Source organism: Dama dama, chromosome 1 (genome assembly GCF_033118175.1).
Source record: "Dama dama isolate Ldn47 chromosome 1, ASM3311817v1, whole genome shotgun sequence".
NCBI classification, from domain to species: domain Eukaryota; kingdom Metazoa; phylum Chordata; class Mammalia; order Artiodactyla; family Cervidae; genus Dama; species Dama dama.
In genome coordinates, this window is record NC_083681.1 from 5,574,376 (window position 1) to 5,597,084 (window position 22,709).

The following is a 22,709-nucleotide window of genomic DNA, read 5'->3' on the forward strand; positions in this document are numbered from 1 at the left end:
CATTTACCTTTCACTTCTCTTCTTTTCTCAGCTATCTGTAACGGCTCCTCAGACAACCATTTTACCTTTTTGTATTTCTTTTTCTCGGGGATGGTTTTGATCAGAGCCTCCTGTACAACGTTAGGGACCTCCATCCATAGTTCTTCAGGCACTCTGTCTATCACATCTAATCCCTTGAATCTATTTTTTACTTACACTGTATAATTGCAAGAGGTTTTATTTAGGTCATACCTTAATGATCTAATGGTTTTCCCTATTGTCTTCAATTTAAGTCTGAATTTTGCAATACGTAGTTCATGATATGAGCCACAGTTGTCTCCTGGTCTTGTTTTAGATTGTATCCTTCATAACTTAGTTGGTAAAGAATCTGCCTGCAATGCTGGAGACCCCGGTTTGATTCCTAGATTGGGAAGATCTGCTGGAGAAGTAATAGGTTACCCAGTCCCATATTCTTGGGTTTCTCTTGTGGCTCAGCTGGTAAATAATCCGCCCGCAGTGTGGAAGACCTGTGATCGATCCTGGGGTTGAGAAGATCCCATGGAGAAAGGAAAGGCTATCCACTCCAGTATTCCGACTTGGACAATTTCATGGACATAGTCCCTGGGGTCGCAAAGAGTCATACAGGGCTGACCTACTTTCACTTTCACTCTTATGTAGCAAACATATCTATCTTTTTCATTGTTGTATCCCCAATGGCCGCTATTGAATTAGGCAGGGAACAAACACAAAAACAATGTTTATATAATGAAAAATGTTTGTAAAAAAAAGCATGAATTTCTAGGACATTAGTATATATTCTTAAGAGGAATCTATAAAAATTGGAAGAGGTTTGATAAAATGATTTTCAAAAAATCCTCAACTAAAGTAAAACCTGTTTTTTATTGAGAAAACAAGTTGATATTGTAAAGCTATTATCAAAATGTACTACATAGTCTAGCTCTCTAGCTTTCTATTATTTTATAGATTTATTCATTCACCTAATCATAAATTGCATATCTTTTCTGTGCCAGAGACTGGCAAATTTGGCTTTGGCGTGAAAAATGAAGCAAGGCAAAAGCTAATAGAGTTTTTCTAAGAGAACACACTGGTCATAGCAACACCCTCTTCCAACAACAGAAGAGAAGACTCTGCACATGGACATCACCAGATGGTCAATACCAAAATCAGATTGATTATATTCTTTGCAGCCAAAGATGGAGAAGCTCTACACAGTTAGCAAAAACAAGACTGGAAGATGACTGTGCCTCAGATCATGAACTCCTTTGGCTCATGGGGAGTGAATATTTGGATGATTTTTTAAATTATACCTTACATAGAAAATTTAAATTTTAATGTTTTGACTCTATCAATTTAGTTCTGAGAACATGTGCCAAAAATATTATCAGAGAGAAATTAGATGTATATTTACAAGGAAATGTTTATTTTTAAATTACTGAAGATATTAAATTTGGAAATCACCTAAACTAGTAAAATACATTCAAACATATCCATTAGATGGAATATTAGGTAGCCATTAAATATGAAAACAATGTATGATAGAGATATTGTTCAGACCTGATAGGTTTTCATTTTCCTTTTCTAGTAGCAACTCCTTTTTTGTTTGTTTGTTTTTGCTTAGGCATATGTCAACCTGCAATAAATATTAAATTTCTCAGCTTCCACTGGAGCTGAGTTGCTTTTGTAATACATTGTTATTAATGGCTTACCAGAAGAAAAGCCTCTCTGAAACGGATTGGACATGTACTTTTTCATCTCTTCCTCTTCCATGTCAAAGAAGATTTCATCTCAGTGATATAATCATTGCTTGATAATGGAACACCTGTTAATATATTGTATCAGTAGTTCAAATAGAAAGGTCATATTTTGTGTCTATTTCCTCTAGTTGACATAAGGGCCCAAATAACATTCATCTCTTATGGGAAGACAAATCATATTAAAATATCAGTATAAAAATACAATTATAAAAAAACTTGCTTAAATCAACAAAAAGCTAGACTTAATGATAAAATGCTGGAGATGCTTCCACTAAAAAAATTAAGATTGCCCACTACCACTATTGTAATGTTTATTTTACATAGAGGTATATGATCAACATAAAAGTTTATGGATTTGAAATGAAAGCTGTGAATACTAACTGACAAGGAAAAGACATATTTATGATTTGCAGGTAATAAAATTTTATATGTAAAATTTTGAAATGAAAAACAGATTTTCTACACCAATGAATGTTCAATATGGCTGCTGAGTTAAATATATATATATATATATATGCATATATATATTTTTAAGAATCTATAGTGCCTGTCATTTTCTTAACAGTCACAGAAATAATCAATTGAAAATTATGGAGAAAAAATATTTTCATTCAAAACTGTAAGAAAATGCAATTTGTCCAGGAAGAACTTTGTCCAAAAATTTGAGCAGGTTGTACAAAGGAAAATATAAACTTTTGCTTAAAGATAAAATTAGCATATGTAGCTTAATAATTATATAAAGCATGGTCCTAGGAATGTGCATATTTAAATCCTATTAAACCCCCCTTTTAGTTGTCAGAAAACTTATAATATCTCTCCAAAATTCATCTGGAAGTATTACAATACAAGAATAAGAAGATTGTGAATAGAGAAAAACTAATAAAGATTATAAAACAACAGTAATTAGGAATGTGATTTGACATAGCCTGAAAGATAAATCAGTGCATGTAAGAGTGATGATTTCTGCTACAAAAACTGCCCTCTGTGACAGATGGTGTAACAATGAGGCACTTCATATGCGTAAAATTTTACCTGCTCTATATGGGTCAAGTTTTGGTGTATCCACTTCATGCTTGGAAACTTGAGTCCGAGAAGTGAACTAATTTATTTAAAATGCTAACAATTAAATTTTATAGATGTAAGATTTAAAAGAAAGACTCATTCTGCATCTGAGGGACTAATCAGAGAGAGTGATTTCCTGATTTTCATTTTTCTAGACCAGATTTCCAGAGACATAGCTTTTTTTTTCTTTCCCATGTGTAGGAATATCAGAATACCTGTTAGATGCTTACATTAAGACTGTTATTTATGTGTTTATTTATTTTTAATTGAAGCATAATTGCTTTACAACATTGGTTTGATTTCTGCCATACATCAACATGAATCAGACATAGGTGTAGATATGTCCCATCCTTCTTGAACCTCCCTCCTACCAGTCACCCTTTCCCACCATCCTAAGCTGTTACAGAGCCCTGATTTGAGTTCTCTGAGTCACATGGCAAATTTCCATTGACTACCTATTTTACATATGGTAGTGTATATGCTTCCACACTACTCTCTCCATTTGTCTCACCCTGTTCTTCCTACCCCTGACTAATGCCCACAAGTCTTTTCTCTATGTCTGCATCTCCATTGCTGCCCTGCAAATAGATTCATCAGTATCATCTTTCTAGATTCCACATATATGCATTAATGCACAAGATTCATTTTTTTCTCTTTCTGATTCACTGGGTATAATAGGCTCTAGGTTCATCCACCTCACTAGAACGGATTCAAAATGTGTTCCTTTCTGTGGCTGAGTAGTATTCCATTGCATATATGTACCACAGCTTCTTTATCCATTCATCTGTCAATGGAAATCTAGATTGCTTCCATGTCCTATTATAAATAGTGCTGCAATGAATATTGGGGTATAGGTGTGTCTTTTTCAATTTTGGTTCCTCAGGGTATATGCCTAGAAGTGGTGGTATTGTTTGGTCATATGGTAGTTTTATTGTTAGTTTTTTGTTGTTGTTTTTTAAGGAATTGCCTTACTGTCTTCCTTAGCAGCTATATCAATTTACATTCCTACCAGCAGTGCAAAAGGGTTCACTTTTCTTCATACCTTCTCCAATACTTGTTTGTGGATTTTTTGATGATGGCCATTCTGACCAGTGCGAGGTGATATTTCATTGTAGTTTTGATGTGCATTTCTCTAATAATGATCAATATTGAGCATCTTTTCATGTGTTTATTCACCATCTGTATGTCTTATTTGGAGAAATGCTTGTTTAGGTCTTTTTCCCACTTATTGATTGGGTTGTTTGATTTTATGGTATCGAGTTGTGTGAGCTGCCTGTACATTTTGGAAATTAATCCTTTGTCAGTTGTTTAATTTGCTATTGTTTTCTCCCATTCTGAGGGTTATCTTTTAAAGCTTTAAGTTTAATTAATACTGGCACAAAAACAGAAATATAGACCAATGGAACAAGATAGAAAGCCCAGAGATTAAGCCTTGCACTTTTACAATGGGAGGAGGCAAGAATATACAATGGGGGAAAGATAGTCTCTTCAACAAGTGGCGCTGGGAGAACTGCACAATTACAAGTAAAAGAATGAAATTTAGAGCACTTCCTAACACCATACACAAAGATAAACTCAAAATGGGTTAAAGACCTAAATGTAAGACCAGAAACTTATAAAACTATTAGCAGAAAACATATGCAGAACACTGTATAACCTAAATCATAGCAAGATCCTCTGTGATCCACATCCAGAATAATGGAAATAAAAACAAAAATAAACAAGTGGGGCCTATTTAAACTTAAAAGACTACTTTTTTTTTAAGCTAATTTGAGTGGATTCCAATCCCTTTTAGTCAAAGATTCCCTAATCTAAATATCAAAATCTAATATCTTTATTATATAGTCTCCAAAAATGAATAGCTCAGAGCACCTTCTAATTTATATTAATTAGTAAGAAAAGGAAGGATGAATCAGCTAGAATTTCCCTTGCAATTTGTAATTCATTGAAAAGTATCAATAATATCCTTAGCTATGCTGCTGCTGCTGAGTCACTTTAGTCGTTTCCAACTCTGTGCAACCCTATAGACGGCAGCCCACCAGGCTCCCCCGTCCCTGGGATTCTCCAGGCAATAACACTGGAGTGGGTTGTCATTTCCTTCTCCAGTGCATGAAGGTGAAAAGTGAAAGTGAAGTCTCTCAGTCGTCTCTGACTCTTAGCGACCCCATGGGCTGCAGCCTACCAGGCTCCTCCATCCGTGGGATTTTCCAGGCAAGAGTACTGGAATGGGGTGCCATTGCCCTCTCCAATCCCTAGCTATAGTATGTAACAATTTATAGCAAATAACATATAATTTAATGAAAGAAAAAAATCTTAAAGCAATTCTAAACATTATTAATGAAGCAGTACAACATTTAATTTAAAAATAGAAGCAAACATAGAAAACATATAAATGGATTTAATTACTGAAAATTCCAATGTCACATAATATCATACACAAAATATGATACCAAACAACTAAGAAATATCTTCTCACATAGGACCATGATCTAATACGTTATTATACAGGAATGATTTACACAAGTTGATAAGGAAAAAAAAAAAAAAACACAAAATTTGAAACAAAATTGAAAAATAATATGAATTAATAATTCACATAAAGACTGAACTAATTAAGGTGTTAAAATTATAACAAAAATGTGCCAAAGAAATTGACTACCTTTATCTATTAAATTGGTGGCAATATCAAAATGAACATTTATCTTCATTCCTCTGTCAGTCATTATCAGTATTGTTTCATGTATGCATGTAATAGACTTTAATAATAAAAAACTGCAAAAGTGTTTAGACTTGCAACTAGAAATACTAAAATGGTTAACAAGTATTATCTGTTTATTAAAATTTCTGTTTTCCTATACTTCAAATTTGTTTTGTAATGAGCATGCCTTATCTTTATGATAAAATGAAAAAACAAACATTATTTAAGAATTTATGAAGCATTAAATCAGCAACAATATGCAGGAGTGATTTTGCCCTGGTGTTCTTGGAGAGTGGGCATTTGGGAAGTTTATTCAAAAATATTCTTGATCAAAAGTTGACCTTTTTAAATAATAAATTCATAGAAACTATAATACCTCTGTTTTTCCGGAAAAAAAAAAAAAAAAAACAGAGAAAACATGAGTAATTGGGCTCTTGGAGATAAGACATAAGTAGAACTTATCTCTACTGTGAGGTGTATCTTCACAAAAGGGCTATGGAGCTGCCATTCCCAACCAGGAAGACCTACACTAGGGTCTCTTTGCCTCAGCATAGAACAGCAGTAACATTTGATACCATGATCCAGGCCACCCTCATCACAAAAAGAAAAGGGACGTGACTCAGCAAAACTGACTTCTTACTGAGAAAGCCAAACACCTGCTCTATACAGCAGGTCCAATTATTTGGTTAGGTGCCTGGATCAGAACTATGTATTTTATTCTCACTGAGTACATCCTTGAGAGAAATGAGGACTGAAATGTTTTCTAGTGGGCTACCATTGGACTTTTCATTTCATGTGCAGTCATTATACTGTGGCCAAAGTAGCATAAAACCACAGTTTCACAACCAGAGGCCAGTAAGAAAAGGCAGATAAGGTGAGTCTCAGTGACTACTGGGCCGCACCACTCTGTCATTGTTCTCCATTCTATCCAGACTTTTTGTATAGACTCTGATCAGGGTGCACACAAATCCACTTCTTGGATACATTTACCTGAGACACTTTGCATGATTTTAACTCCCAGAGAAGAGGTAGAAATATCATGTCATGGATCCTTTTCCAATCACAGGCATCTGGGTCGGTACATTTGGAGTATCAAATGAATGTTGAACCTAAAATAGTAAAGAAATCTTTTGGAAAATTTCTAAAAGGAAAATCCAGACTTCTTTTCAGGAGTGAGTGAGCATACAGTATATAGTTCTTATTAAGGCTGTGGTCAGATAGTATAAATTGAAGAAATTTTTAGCTTTTTTTGGAGATAGTACAGACACAAATAAAATTATACTTTCAGAAACATTCCTTGAATAAACAAGGTTATTAGAATCAGAGAAGCTCACTCTTGTTCAATGTAGTGTGCTTCAAAAACTTTCTCTTAAATAAACTTGGAGTATAGGAAGGAGCACTAAGATGACTTAAGAGTTTCAGGGTTCAGAGAAAAAGGTTTGCAAACAGTTCTACAAAGTTTTATAAAGCATAAAATTGAAAAAAGACAAGAAGATCCCTACCTTTCAAAAAAATCTCTTTCAGATGATGACACCAAGAATATTCTTTGAAGTAATAGATAGGTTGGCAAATAAAGAGAGGAACATTTGTGTCACATCTCCAAGAAACATTATCTGAAAACAAAGGTTTTAAAATAATGGGTGATTCAGCTACCATATAAATGCACAAGACTCTTAAGAGTCATAGCTTTTGAACAAAGTTTGATTTTGGTGCTTTACAGAAAGGAGGGAGGTCAAATCTGGATAGTGTTGAGATGTTTCAATAACAGGCCCAGAGAAATCATCATTGATCCTCAATTATAATTTCCCTTAACTTTCTTACTAGGCAGGATCAATATTATGGGCTCTAGGATTGCAGGTAGTAGAAAAGAACATAAACCATTTAAGCACTTATTGTATAATAGAAAAAAAAAAAAAACAACAGATCTTGATAGTCCTTGATTCTGAGCCTCCTCTTCATCCATACTATTTTTACACTATAAGTTTTTGCACTTACTGTTTTACTGAGTGAATTATTTTGAATTGCTACCTTTCTTTATGATTGCAATGTGGTTAATTTTCTATCATAAAAAAGCTAATATTGTCTTTATTATCACTATATCTACAACTACTTTCCTATTTCTCCTTCTTTTTTTGTAGTTAAATTTCTCCAATTTATCTCTAGTTAACATTATTTCCTCCTAGTCTGCTCACTCCTATCTGCTTTCTCTTTCCCACACCAATTTTACCAAATGACTTTCCCTAAGGTTATCCATGACCTCCAGTTAATGAAGTCTAATGGCCATTTATCAGGCCTCACCTTTTACATGGTCTCCCATTTACATCAGAAAATATTGATAACTTCAACAAATTATTTCTTTGTAACTCTGACAACATATGCTCCTAGTTTTCTTATTCCCTGACCATACTTTCTGAATTGTGATTTGCTGGCTAATATTTCTGTCTCAGATATTGAACTCTAGAGGTGTTTGGTTTTTTTTTTTTTTTTTCCAAACTTTAGCTTTAGGATTTATTCTCATTTTATTCTCTGTTACTAGATAAGCTTGTCCATTTTTTAGAATATTAAGTATCATATTTAGGCTAGCATTTCCCAAAATTCTAGCATAGTTCTCTCCTCTGAAATATATAGTTGTGTAACTCTCCACTCTTCATTTCATCTTGAAATATGCCAAAGACATCTCAAAATTTCTTTCAGGATTCTCACTTTAATGAATATATCAGAATTGTCCACTTGCAAACTTGAGTCACTTCAATCATCACTTCATTTGCAGCAGACATACTAAACTAATAGGCCATATTAATTTTATATGCTAATTATTTCCTGGATCCAACCATTTACCTCATCCCAAGACTATGTTTATCAACTATGGCCTGTAGTACTGCAATAGTATTTTAATTATCTCCTTACATATACACTTATTGTACTGTAATTCATTCTTCACAAAATTCTCAGAATGATCATTTTAAAAGAGATATACAGATGCCCAGAAGGCACATGAGAAGATGCTCAGCATAGCTAATTATTACAGAAATACAAATCAAAACTGTAATTAGATAACACCTCAACCAGTCAGAATGGTCAGTATCAAGTCTACAAATAATAAATGCTGGAGATGGTGTGGAAGAAATGACAACTCTCCTACACTATTGGTGGGGATATAAACTGGTTTAGTCACCATGAAAAACAGTATGGAAGTCCTTTAAAATCTAAAAACAGAGTTTCCATATGATCCTGCAATATCGCTTCTAGGCGTAGATCAAAGAAAACATAATCCAACAAGATACATCTGCCCCAATGTTCATAGCAGAACTATTTACAATAGCCAAGGCATGGAAGCTATGTAAGTATACACTGACAGATAAATGGATAAAGAACATCTACTGTGTGTATGTGTACAGAATGAAATACTATTCAGCCATTAAAAACAATGAGATAATACCATTTGGAGCAACATAAATGGACCTAGAGATAATCATACTAAGTGAAGTAAGTCAAAGACAAATATCATGATTTTGATATGTGGACCCTAAAAAAGGAATATAAGTGAACTTATTTACAAAATAGAAATAGACTTATAGACATAGAAAACAAACCTATGGTTAAATGGGGAAGGAGAAGGAATACCTTAAACTTTGGGATTAAAATATATACTACTATATATGAGCAGATAACCAACAAGGATCTGCTATATAGCAGAGGAAACTATGACCAAATTCTTGAAATAACCTACAATGAAACAAAATATAAAGAAAGAATCACTTTGCTCTTCAGTTGAAACTAACATAACATTGTAAAGCAACTATATTTTAGCAAAACTTTTAAAAAGAAAAAAAAAAGGCAAGAAAATCTTATCATTTCATTGCTTTAAGTTCACTTAAGTAATGAAACAGTATAAAGTGAAATTAGTAATAGTATAAAGTAAAATTAGTAATAAAATATGTTAGTATAAAAGATAAAATCCTTCCTGGACTTCACAGGTGTCACTAGTGGTAAAGATTCAGCCTGCCAATGCAGGAGACACAAAAGATTCCGGTTTGATCCCTGGGTCAAGAAAATCATCTGGAGTAGAAAGTGGCCACCCACTCCAGTATTCTTGCCTGGAAAATTCCATGAACAGAATATCTTGGGGGGTTATAGTCCATGGGACTGCAAAGAATCAGACATGACTCAACACAAGCAATGAAATAATATAAAGTAAAATTACTAGAAATATAAAGGAAAATTAGTAATAAAATAGATTAGTATAAAAGACCAAATTCTTCACTAACATAAAAGGCCTCAAATTTTGTGACTTTTTTGTTCTTCTTCAAATTCCCTCTGATTGCTAGCACCTGGTTCTGTGCTTTAACCTTGCTTGTTCTCCTTTTTAACCTCATTTCTTTCTCAAGTCCTTCTTGTACAATGGTGTTTTTTTGTTTGTTTGTTTGTTTTTCCCCTGTCTGGAATATTCCTCTCTTACCCTTGGCAATCTAAAAATGTTAAGAGGAAAAATAAAGCAGAAGCATTTATTTGGGATCAAAGTTGTGCTATTCAGGGTACAAAGATTTGGGTAGAAATCCAAATACTGTCCCTCTGCCCTTTCTAAACTCAGCTTGTAGCTCTGGAAGTTCTTGGTTCACATACTGCTGAAGCCTAGCTAGAAGAATTTTGAGCATATCCTTACCAGCATGTGAAATATGCACAATTGTATGTTAGTTTGACCATTCTTTGGCATTGCCCTTCTTTGAGATTGGAATGAAAACTGACATTTTCTATACCTGTGGCCACTGCTGAATTTTCCATATTTGCTGACATATTGAGTGCAGCATTTCAGCAGCAGCATCTTTTAGGATTTTAATTGGGATTATATCATCTACCTAGCTTTCTTTGCAATAATGCTTCTTAAGGCCCAAGTGACTTCATACTCCAGGATGTCTGGCTCTAGGTAAGTGTCCAAATCATAATGGTTATCCCAGTCATTAAGACTTATCACTATTACTGTTATTATTATTATTATTTGGTATAGTTCTTTAGCGTATTCTTGCCACATCTTCTTAATCTCTTCTGTTTCTGTTAGGTCTTTATGGTTTCTGTCCTTTATCATGCTCATCCTTGAATGAAATGTTCCGGTGACATCTTCAATTTTCTTGAGGAGATCTCTAGTCTTTCACATTCTATTTTTTCGATCTACTTCTTTGCGTTGCTCATTAAAGAAGGGTTTCTTATCTGTCCTTGCTGTTCTCTGGAACTCTACTTTCAGTTGGTTGCTTCTTTCCCTTTGCCCCTTGCTTTTCACTTCTCTTCTTTCTTCAGCTATTTGTAAAGCCTCCTCAGACTTTGCCTTTTTGCATCCTCCCCCACCCCCGCCCCACTCCGGGGCCTTTGGGATGGTTTGGTATTCCTGTACAATGTTACAAACCTCTGTCTCTGTAGTTAGTTCTTCAGGCACCCTGCTTACCAGATCTAATCCCTTGAATCTATTTGTCACCTCCACTGTATAATCATGATTTTAAAAAAAAAAGTAGAAACTGCAAAGATCCATATAGTCAAAGCTACATTTTTTTTTTCCCCCCAGTAATCAAGTATGGATGTGAGAGTTGGACCATAAAGAAGACTGAGTGCCAAAGAATTGATACTTTCAAATTGTGGTGCTGAAAGACTCTTGAGAATCCTTTGGACTACAAGGAGATGAATTCAGGAATGAATCCAGGATGAATCTAGATGAATAAAGCAAATCAACCCTGAATATTCATTGGAAGGAATTATACTGAAGCTGAAACTTCAATACTTTGGCCACGTGATGTGAAGAACCAACTAATTGGAAAAGATCCCAATGCTGGGAAAGATTGAGGGCAGGAGCAGAAAGGGATGACAGAGGATGAGGTGGTTGGACGGCATCACTGCCTCAATGGACATGAATTTGAACAAGCTCTGGGAGGAAGTGAATGACAAGGAAGCCTGGTATGTTTCGAGGGGGTCACAGAATCAGACATGACTTGGCAATTGAACAACAATCAAATAGTTTCCAACTAAGGATCAAAAATCAGAAGTTTTTAAAGACAAAAAAGGGAGTGTCTACATAATTTGCTTACAAATAATTTTGATTGGTGTTGCAGCCAGAAAGCTAGTTTTGGCTGAACATGATTGTTTGCAAATGTCCTTTGCTGGAGCAATAGCAGTTATTCTTATAGAGTTCCTCAAATATTTGGAATATTTGCAGTTTGGTCCAGCTCAAAAGTTCATGTTTCAACTGGTGAGGATGAGTATAAGGTTTACATTCTTAACAGTCTCTCCCCTCCATTTTAAAATCCTATGACATAAGTGAATCCATTCGATTTTGTTTTTCATGCTCTTATCATTGTTCACTCCTTCGACTTCCAAATGTGAGCACAATGTTCTCCTTTAAAGTACTCATCTCAGTTGACAAATATTATTTATTTCTGTTAAATATAATGGATATTTTCCGTCAATTAAATCTGTCTTTCTGGCCTAACCATATACTCTATAATGTTCAGTAACCATGTCTGCACCTAATACAGTATCAGGACATAGTTACATATAAAACATGTTGATGCATACATTTCACATATTACTCTTTATTTCTTCATATATCACACCTTATTTCTTCAATTAAACACTCTCAGAGTATGTATCAGACTGTATATACTTTTTAAACTTGCTTTTTAGCTAAAAGCACAGAGGTCTTCTTTCATCTAAAATATTATTAAAATTCAAATATGTAAAACAAAAAGAAGTAGAACTAATCCAGTGGTGGAGTGGATGTTTCCTGCATAGCCTTCTTCCTATTTCCCTAAGTAGACTCAGAAGTTCCTCTAATTCCTTCCTGTTCACATATCACCATGAACCAACAGCTCTGGCATCACCATGAAGCTTAAAATAAATAAATAAAACACCTCAGACTCTGATCCAGACATACCAAATCAGGAATCTATATTTTAATGAGATTTTCAATTATTTCCATGCACATTAAAGTTTGAAATTACTATACTTTAGCATTTAGAACTTGTATAAATTAGCTTTTTAATGACTTTCCTGCCAAAGAAGGGTTTTCAGTCCCTGGTTACATGCTCATGAAGTCAGGCACTTAAATATTAACCTAACACTAAATTCAAATAACAGACCAAAAGGTTATTAGCGTGTGTTGAGTAAGCCCTGCAGTTTTACTGGTTGGCTTATTTAGTTGTTAATAGATAATCAGGTGGACCAAATCTGAGATGATACAATTCTGTGTCATTGCTATATCTAAAAATAACCTCTTATTTTTCACACAGTCTGTTTGAGACTATTTTAAATCTGCATCCTCACCCTAGTCCTGTATATTTTCTAAACTTCCCCCAGTATCAATATTTACAGGTTTCTTATTATGAAAATCTCAATATTTAAAAATCTTCTCCACCTAAGTAACTCATTAATTAGGAAATAAATGTTCTAAGTGATAAGATATTATCATAACCAAGCCCAAGATCCAGAAACTAATAGGTTGCCTATATATTTTACATGGAGGCAAAGATTTGAAACCACTGAAGTCCTTTGACACATAGCTTTTTTTAATAGCAGCATCCCAGATGGAATATTGCAAGAACTGGTCATACTTATATGCAGAGTCTTTTCCTGTGTCAGTCACCCAAACACCCAGCACCTTCTGAAAAAGACATCCATATCTTATAAAAGATGTCATATTAATATTAACATACACAAACACACAAAATTGCCTTTGTGGTTATACTTTTGCTAAAATATATTTTAACATGGCATTTACTAAAAATGCAAATATCTTGTTGTTGTTATTTAGTTGCTCAGCCGTGTCCAACTCTTTGCACCTTCATGGACTGTAGACCGACAGGCTTCTCTGTCACGGGATTCTCCAGGCAAGAATACTGGAGTGGGTTGTTATATCCTCCATTCCTCCTCTAGGTGATCTTCCCAACCGAGGGATCTTCCCAAACCCACTGTCTCCTGTGTCTCCTGTATTGGTAGGTGGATTCTTTACCACTGAGCCACTGGAGAATGGAAAATCTGCCTCACTAACTGGGAACAATACATAGGTCACTTAAGTTTAGATTGACCATGTTGATAACCAAGTCTGAAATGATTGGAATATTCCTCATTATTCTAGGTTACTTATCACTTCTTTAAAAAAAGAAAGAAAGAAAGAAAGAAGAAAAAATGGTACGGGCTTAATAGTTTCTTCCTGGACTGGACCCAAGAGTTGTACTGAAATGTTTTTCTCTTCCCATCCTTGGAGAAATGAAGGCTAGACACCAGACTAATAGAAAAACCTACACAACCACTCCCCAAGTTTCCTGAACTCAGACTCATTGCCTCGGCAGACCTGCATGATGAGGACCTTGGGTTTGTCTTTTAGACTCTGGTAGTGATTGCTCTTGAAAATTTGGAAGATGGTATTATCATGAAGAATGCTTCTGCTGCCAAGTCGCTTCAGTTGTGTCTGACTCTGTGCGACCCCATAGACGGCAGCCCACCAGGCTCCCCTGTCCCTGGGATTCTCCAGGCAAGAACACTAGAGTGAGTTGCCATTTCCTTCTTCAATGCACAAAAGTGAAAATTGAAAGGGAAGTCGTCAGTCGTGTCCAACTCTCAGCGACCCCATGGACTGCAGACTAACAGGCTCCTCCGTCCATGGGATTTTCCAGGCAAGAGTACTGGAGAGGGTTGCCATTTCCTTTTCCAATCATGAAGAATATCTGGCTCTTTTTCCGTGTGCTTTGTCCCACAAATTTCATTCAGGACTCCATGTGACATAAATACCAGGAAAATGCTATCTGAGGATTGGTGTTCTTGCTGAGCAGCAAATTCCCTTAGTGCTGTATCTGTTTCCTGAAATAGACTCCAGAATTACTATTGAGGAACTCTTCTTTTATAGTTTACACTAAAATACTAGATGATGTTCATAAAAAGGAACAGGCACTAAAGAATAACGTGATGTAGACTGAATTGAATTGTAAGTGAAATTATATTCTGACAAATAGAAAATGTGTAAAATACTAAAGTTAGTAGAGATTTTACATAGTATCTAGCTCAATGGTTTTCAATAGAACTTTACAGTTAGGAAGATGTTGGGAGATGGAGTAAATGAGGGGCAAGGGAGATGATGTGTCTCAAATAGAACTTTGCTTTCATCTGTTTTACAAATTGGAGTTCCTGTACGTTTACATTAAAAAAGAAAAAAAAAAAAAATAGAAAAGAGAGCAAGAAAAAGGAGACAGAGGCAGAGAAAGAGAATTTTGACAAAAAATTAGAAATACAACAAATTCCTTCATCATATAACAGGAGAATGTTAGCTTTAAAAAGGTTTGTCTAAAGCCATCTGGGATACTTTTGGGAGGACGAGAATCACAATTTTTTCTTTATGTCTATATGTGTGTGTGTGCAGGTTTTCATTGTTCTTGTTGCTCTGCACACTTGATTTTACTTTTATACACAAGGTATTGAAAGTATGAAAGTCTCAAAAACTCGTTCTGTAGATATCAATAAATTTCAGGGCCCAGAGCACCAAGTAATAGATGACTTGCAGACTGAGAGCTTTAGAAGATCCAACATATTTAGTGAAATACTATGTAGTGTAGCTCTAAGTATTTCCTCTGAGTCTGCACAGAAGGAGGCTAAAATTCAGGGGATCAATTCTGAAGCAAATATTAATTATATTACATGTATTTTGTACTTACACCTGTTAAGGAAGATGTTCAAAACTGCTTAGGAGGGAAGGAAGCTTGTTCCATTCTCCTGGTCCATTTCTAGAGCTGTGAGATTCTCTTTAACAACCACAGAGTACCGAAGGTTTTTAAGTAAATCTTGCATTCCCAAAAGGTCAACTTCAGAACCATATTGATTAGCATGTGTGCATGCTAAGTCACTTCAGTCTTGTCTGACTGTTTGCAACCTTGTGAACTGTAGCTTGCCAGGCTCCTCTGTCCATGGGATTCTCCAGGCAAAAATACTGGAGTGGGTTGCCATGCCCTCCTCCAGGGGATCTTCTCTACCCAGGGATCAAACCCATGTCTTTTATGTCTCCTGCATTGCAAGTGGATTGTTTACCCACTGAGCCACTGGGGAAGCCCCATATCATTTAGAAAGATAAACAAATCCTTTTATTTTTTTCAAAGCATTTTATTACACAGAATTTTCAACTACCCACAGAAGGGATATTGTATAATGAACCCTCATATATCCGTTACCCAACCTCAACAACCATTAAACTATAACTGGTCATGCCCTATCCATACTCCACATACTCTCCCCGTCATCTCACACTATTTTGAAGAAAATCCCAGAATCTGATTTTATCACAATTTCTTATTAGATCAAAATTCAGTGTTTGCATTATTATAATTGTAATATTTACAATTGAATTATAGTAGACATTATATTACATTCCTTGTAGAATTTTATATCTTATTTGGAGTTAGTAATTAACTTATTTTTCATTTACTTTGTTTTTTTATGCATCTATCGCTAATGTATCCCTAAATATCTCCATGCACATATCCACATTCCTATACATGTCCCACTCCCCAGAGTCCTCTGTCCTCCTGCTCCACTAGGAGCTGGTGGTTATCTGGGTCTGTTGCTCAGCTGTGATGTGGGGTCTTCCTTCACCTTCATCCTAAGAATTCTTCACACAGCTCTTTTACCTTGGATACATTGCTTCCTGGTTCCTATTCCTTTATCTTTCTTGGTTTATTTCCTTGTTTTGTATAGTATATGTCTAAGAAGCTTCTTAAAAGGATGTAAAACATGAGATATTTTGAGATCTTGCATGTCTGAAAATTTCCATTCTAATTTCATACTTAATTTTTTCTATTGGTGAGTGTCTCTCAGAGTAAGATTTCTCCCACCGACACTGGATCACTGCTTCTTCACTCTCTCATCCCAATATCCTGTATAACTGAGTGAATTGACCCTGCTCCTCTGTAAGCACCCATCCACAGCTTCTGTAGTGGGTATTTGTTGTTTCGCTGACCATCTTCCTAACATTCTTATTTGGAAGGAATCCAAAGGCAGGTGGGACACGGCCTGATTTATTTTTCATAAAAACGGATGGGGGTGCAGATATTTCTCTCTATTCCTCTGGCAGTCAGAGCATGGACATCTGACCTAAAAGTAGCCAATCTGATGCTTCTGCCTAGCACTTTGGCTCTTAGAGGACTGACTTGAAGGCACAGGGTCAGTGAGAGAGCTTCAGGCGGCCACTGTGGAGTTTACTTATTTATTATTTATTTATTTATGTACTTATTATTTTCCATTTATTTTTATTAGTTGGAGACTAATTACTTTACAATATTGCAGTGGTTTTTGTCATACATTGACATGAATCAGTCATGAATTTACATGTATTCCCCATCCCGAACCCCCCTCCCACCTCCCTGTCCATCCCATTCCTCTGGATCATCCCAGTGCACCAGCCCCGAGCACTAGTCTCATGTATCCAACCTGGACTGGTGATCTGTTTCACACTTGATAATATACATATTTCGATGCTGTTCTCTCAGATCATCCCACCCTTGCCTTCTCCCACAGAGTCCAAGAGTCTGTGTCTCTTTTTCTGTCTTGCATATAGGGTTATCGTTACCATCTTTCTAAATTCCATATATATGCGTTAGTATACTGTATTGGTGTTTATCTTTCTGGCTTACTTCACTCTGTATAATGGGCTCCAGTTTCATCCATCTCATTAGAACTGATTCAAATGTATTATTTGTAATGGCTGAGTAATATTCCATTGTGTATATGTACCACCGCTTTCTTACTCATTCGTCTGCTTTTGTTTCTTTAGGTAGATATACTCCTAAGTATTTTATCCTTTTTGTTGCAATGGTGAATGGTATTGTTTCCTTAATTTCTCTTTCTGTTTTCTCTTTGTTACTGTATAGGAATGCAAGGGATTTCTGTGTGTTAATTTTACATCCTGAAACTTTACTATATTCATTGATTAGCTCTAGTAATTTTCTGGTAGTGTCTTTATGGTTTTATATGTAGAAGATCATGTCATCTGCAAACAGTGAGAGTTTCACTTCTTCTTTTCCTATCTAGACCCCGTTTATTCCTTTTTCTGCTCTGATTGCTGTGGCCAACACTTCCAAAACTATGTTGAATAGTAGTGGTGAGAGTGGGCACTCTTGTCTTGTTCCTGATTTTAGGGGAAATGCTTTCAATTTTTCACCATTGAGGATAATGTTTGTTGTGGGTTTGTCATATATAGATTTTATTATGTTGAGGTATGTTCCTTCTATTCCTGCTTTCTGAGAGCTTTTATCATATCTATGGCCGTACCACTCTGAAGGCACTTGATCTCATCTAAACAAATTCTTTGTTGTAGATAAGTGTGAGGAGTGCCTGACCCTTCTTCTCCATTACTGAATATGTCTGCAAAATAGATGAACTAATACATTAATAACATATATAATATATATAAAAAATGAGTTATCTCAGGCATCTTAATTTTGCTTCCACAGTCCATACAAAACAGGCCTTTAAAATTATACAGTGGGTGGCTGCTAGCTTGAACATGGACATGGAAATGTGTCCTATGGAGGAAAAAGCTAATACATGAGACTGAAAACATGTACTAGGTCTGAGTATACACTCTAGAATCTGGGCTTCGGTTGGTTGGTGAATAGGAGTTCAGAATGTGATGGAACAGAGGGGAAATGGAATATAAGCACCACTTAGGTAGATAATATGACTAAGTGACATTTTATGCCTTTGTTCTGATCTTAGGGCATTTGCAACAAGAACTTAAATTGAGTGAGTCCCCAGTATCTCATTGGAGTGGAAAGTCTTTCAAAACATATCACCACATTTGCCTTTGCTGTCTTCAGTTTATGTAAGTGAACATGAGGACAAACTTTTCATTTCCAAGACTGAGAAGCTTGCTTTTTTTGTGGTGCTAAAAGAAAAAATAATTCATTAAACAGTAACATTCATTAGCATGAAGATCTTTTGGTTGCATGGGCATTCATTCCTCAGAAATTCTTACTGCTAACCACCACAAAGCTTAATACAGTAAGAAAATCATTTCATTTTAAAATGACTAAAAGAAATTGAGTACTCTTTCTTTTAGTTGCTGCTTTTTACTGACACCACCATAAAATTCCATTTTTATTAGTGGTAACAACATTGATTTATTTCTCAGACCCAACAAAATAGTCTCATGTAAACACTGGGAAGGAAACCTAATTTTCATCTAGTCCAATAAAGTCATTATTCAGATATAAGAACTCCACTTAAAATATAAATATCTCCACTAACAAGGAACTTAAAACATTCGAATTGTTGAAAGTTCTGAGTATCATAAACTGTGAATTTTCCAAGCATTTGTATATAGTTTCCACATTAGGGACATAGGTCACTTTAGTCAATCAGTCATGTCTGATTCTTTGTGACCACATGGACTGCAGCACGCCAGGCTTCCCTGTCCATCACCAATGCCCAGGGCTTGTTCAACCTCATGTCCATCGAGTCAGTGATGCCATCCAGCCATCTCATCTTCTGTCATTCCCTTCTCCTCCTGCCTTCAAACTTTCCCAGTGTCAGGGTCTTTTCCAATGAGTCATTTCTTCACATCATATGGCCAAAGTATCAGAGTTTCAGCTTCAGCATCAGTCCTTCAAATGAATATTCAAGACTGATTTCCTTTAGAATTGACTGGTTTCATCTTCTTGCACTCTAAGGGACTCTCGAGAGTATTCTCCAACACCATAGTTCAAAAGCAATATTTATTTGGCCCTCAGCTATCTTTGTAGTCCAACTCTCCCATTCATGCATGACTTCTGGAAAAAATCAAAGTTTTGACTAGAAGGACTTTTTTTGGCCAAGTAATGCCTCTTTTTTTTTTTTTTTTTTTTTTTTTTTTAATGTGCTGTCTAGGTACCATAGTTTTCCTTCCAAGGGGTAAGCGTCTTTTAATTTCATGGCTGAAGTCACCATCTGCAGTCATTTTGGAGCCCCCCAAAATAAAGTCTCTCGCCGTTTGCAATGTTTCCCCATCTATTTGCCATGAAGTGATAGGACCAGATGCCATGATCTTAGTTGTCTGAATGTTGAGTTTCAAGCCAACTTTTTCACTCTCTTCTTTCACTTTTATCAAGAGGTTCGTTAGTTCTTCACTTTCTGCCATAAGGGTGGGGTCATCTTCATTTCTGAGGTTATTGACATTTCTCCAGGGATTCTTAATTCCAGTTTGTGCTTCATCCAGCCTGGCATTTCATGTGATGTACTCTGCATACAGGCTAAATAAGCAGGGTGATCATATACAGACTTGACATACTCCTTTCCCAATTTGGAACCAGTCTGCCACTATATTTAGATAAATAATGAGAAGATCATGTATAGCACAAGAACTCTACTAAAGCACTGTGGAGAACTGAATGGGAAAGAAGTCCAGAAGGGATGGGGTATATGTATATGCATTGCTGATTCTTTTTGCTCTACAGTAGAAACTAAAACAACATTTGTAAAATAAATAAATAAAACAACATTGTAAAACAACCATACTACAATAAAAATTAAATTAAAAAATAACATAATTGTCTTTGAGCCTGGACCACTGACAAACGTTTTTCTTTGTACTTGTACCTGCATTTTCATTTTAGGCAGATAGGTATTTAGTTGAAGGATCAAGCTATCATGAAAAACAGAAAAATGTGATTCCATATGTAAGTGATACTATATGATTCTTGTCTCTCTCTATCTGACTTCACTTAGTATTTTAATCTCTGGGTCCATCCTGGCTGCTGAAAATGGCATTATTTTATTCTCTATGTTTGCTGAGGAATATTCAACTGTATGCTTCCCAGACAAGAACTAGAGTGGGTTGCCATTTCTTTCTCCAATATATGTAACACATCTTTATCCATTCATTTGTTCATGGATATATTCAGATTGCTTTCATGCCTTGATTATAAACAGTGCTGCAATGAGCATGAACTTATTTACAAACAGAAACAGACTCACAGACTTAGAGAATTAGCTTATGGTTACCAGGAAGGAAAAGGTTGGGAGAAGGGATAGGTTGGGAGTTTCAGTTGACAAGTATACACTGTGCATTTAAAATAGATAACCAATAAGGACCTACCTCATAGCACAAGGAACTCTGCCTAACATTCTGTAATAAACTAAATGGGGAAAAAATTGAAAAAGAATAGATACATGTATATAAGTGTGAATTACTTTGCTACATCCATCCATCCATTAGTGTTCAGTCGTGTCTTATTCTTTGTGATCTTACAGACTGTAGATTCCCAGGCTCCTCTGTCCATGAGATTTCCCAGACAAGAATACTGGAGTGGACTGCCATTTCCTCCTCTAGGGGATCTTCCTAACCCAGGGATCACACTGGAGTTTCCTGTATCTCCTGCATTGTAGGTGAATTCTTTACCCTGTTTGAACCATTGGAGAAGCCCACTTTGCTGTATACCTACAATGAATGAAACGCTGCTGCTGTGAGTCATGTGTTACTCTGGGATTCATGACCTCTGGAGGAGAGGATTTTGATCCAGGGTCAGAGATGAGATTTGACTACGTGGGGCTTTTTGTGTAGCAAAGTTTTATTAAGGAATACTAGAGATAGGTAAAGTATCTGACATATACTTCAGAAGGGGACAGAAAGAGTGCCCACTTGCTAGTTTTTAGCAAGGCATTTTATGTCTGTTAGAAAGCTATTAATCAGATAAAAGATACACCTCAAGGCTGAGGGAGTTTCACCAGGCCCCTCTCCCACAATATGCATTTTTGAGATAGAATGGCATGAGGTGTGCCATCCATCCCCCTTTTCCCTCCACCCTGGCCATAAAACAATTGACAGGAATACTGGTTTGTTGAGTCATTATCAGCCCAAGGTTTGAGAAAAGAAAAAAGTCTTAGTCTTAGGTGGAAACATTTTGAAGAAAGGCAAATTCCAAAGCAAATACATGGTTTTATTAACATAGGTTAAGAAAAACATTTCCATAAGAAAAACACATTGGTTAGCTTGAGCAGAGCCAGGTGTCATCAGGGCAGAATTAAAAGAAGCCTCTTTTAATTTTGTGTAGAGAAGGAAAATTAATGTCTGCCACTTGCAGTTTATTTCTTCCTGCCACTTGGGGACCTCTGGACTTCCTGCCTATTACCCTCTCACTATTACCTATTATTACCTACTTTTACCTATTACTATTACCTACCCTTCCTGCCTATTACCACTAACACAATATTGTTCATCAAATATTTGTTTTTGTTCAGTCGCTAAGTTGTGTCCGACTCTTTGTGATGCCATAGACTGCAGAAAGCCAGAGTTCTCAGTTCTTCACAAACTCCTGGAGTTTGCTCAAATTCATGTCCATGGAGTCAGTGATCAACTAAGCGCCAATATAAAATAAAAATTAAAACAAAGAAAAATCCATTGATTGTTTAACAAATTAAATTTAAGACTAAACGATTCAGGTATATAGTTATGGCAAAAGCTTACATAGCCACATGTTGGGTGAGAAAGAGGGTGGAAGTAAGAGAGAGGCCAGGATCTAGAGGGCACATGAAACCAAGCTGCTCAGCTTCTGAAGGTGGTGATTTTCCACTCCTTTCCCAAAAAGAGTCAATTGATTGTCCTTCATTAGTCAAAACTATTCTAATACAACCAAATGGGGGGGTAGAAATCATTCTCACTTGTTGATAAAGATATAATATTAAAATTAAGCTGAAGTTTTTTTTTTTTTTCCTAGTTCTTGTCCATTTTGCCATGCTTGGTTTAACATTTATCAGCAGAAACTAGGTGTCAAGAACTGTGCAGCAGTTTCAGATACAAAGGAAGATAAAACTATGGTCCTTGACCTTAAGGTAGAGACAGTCTGGTAGAGGAGGCTTCTCACCAGCAACTCTTTAATATTTAAGGTAAGCATATGGAACAAACAGTTGCACAAAGCACAGAGAGTAGGAACAAATAACTCAGAGATACACTATAAAGAAAGGGTGTATGATTTGAATCTTAAACAATGGGTAAAAGACAGGTTAGAAAGGGCAGAGAAGATAATTTCAAACAAAAAAATCTCAACATAAGTACAAGCATAAATGAAGGGTAATAGGTTTCACTAATGGGATTATATCTCTTTTGAGGTACTCGTTCTTAAAATGCAAGCTGTAATAATCTCTGGTTGCCTGGGAGTGACTCAGTAACTTCTCTGGGAAGGAGGGATAGTTTTTATGGC

The 22,709-nt window shown here is 35.8% G+C and overlaps 1 protein-coding gene across 1 annotated transcript in view; it reads right to left on the bottom strand.

The window, feature by feature from the left end:
- Nucleotides 1-6,524: 6,524 nt before the first annotated feature.
- Nucleotides 6,525-22,709, bottom strand: part of LOC133064615 (inactive caspase-12-like) — an 84,405-nt gene continuing 68,220 nt past the window's right edge. Inside the window, 6 exon segments of the mRNA XM_061154951.1 lie at nt 6,525-6,623; nt 7,003-7,127; nt 13,012-13,175; nt 13,830-13,934; nt 14,219-14,356; nt 15,275-15,380. Of these exon segments, the coding sequence (XP_061010934.1) occupies nt 6,525-6,623; nt 7,003-7,127; nt 13,012-13,175; nt 13,830-13,934; nt 14,219-14,356; nt 15,275-15,380 (737 nt within the window).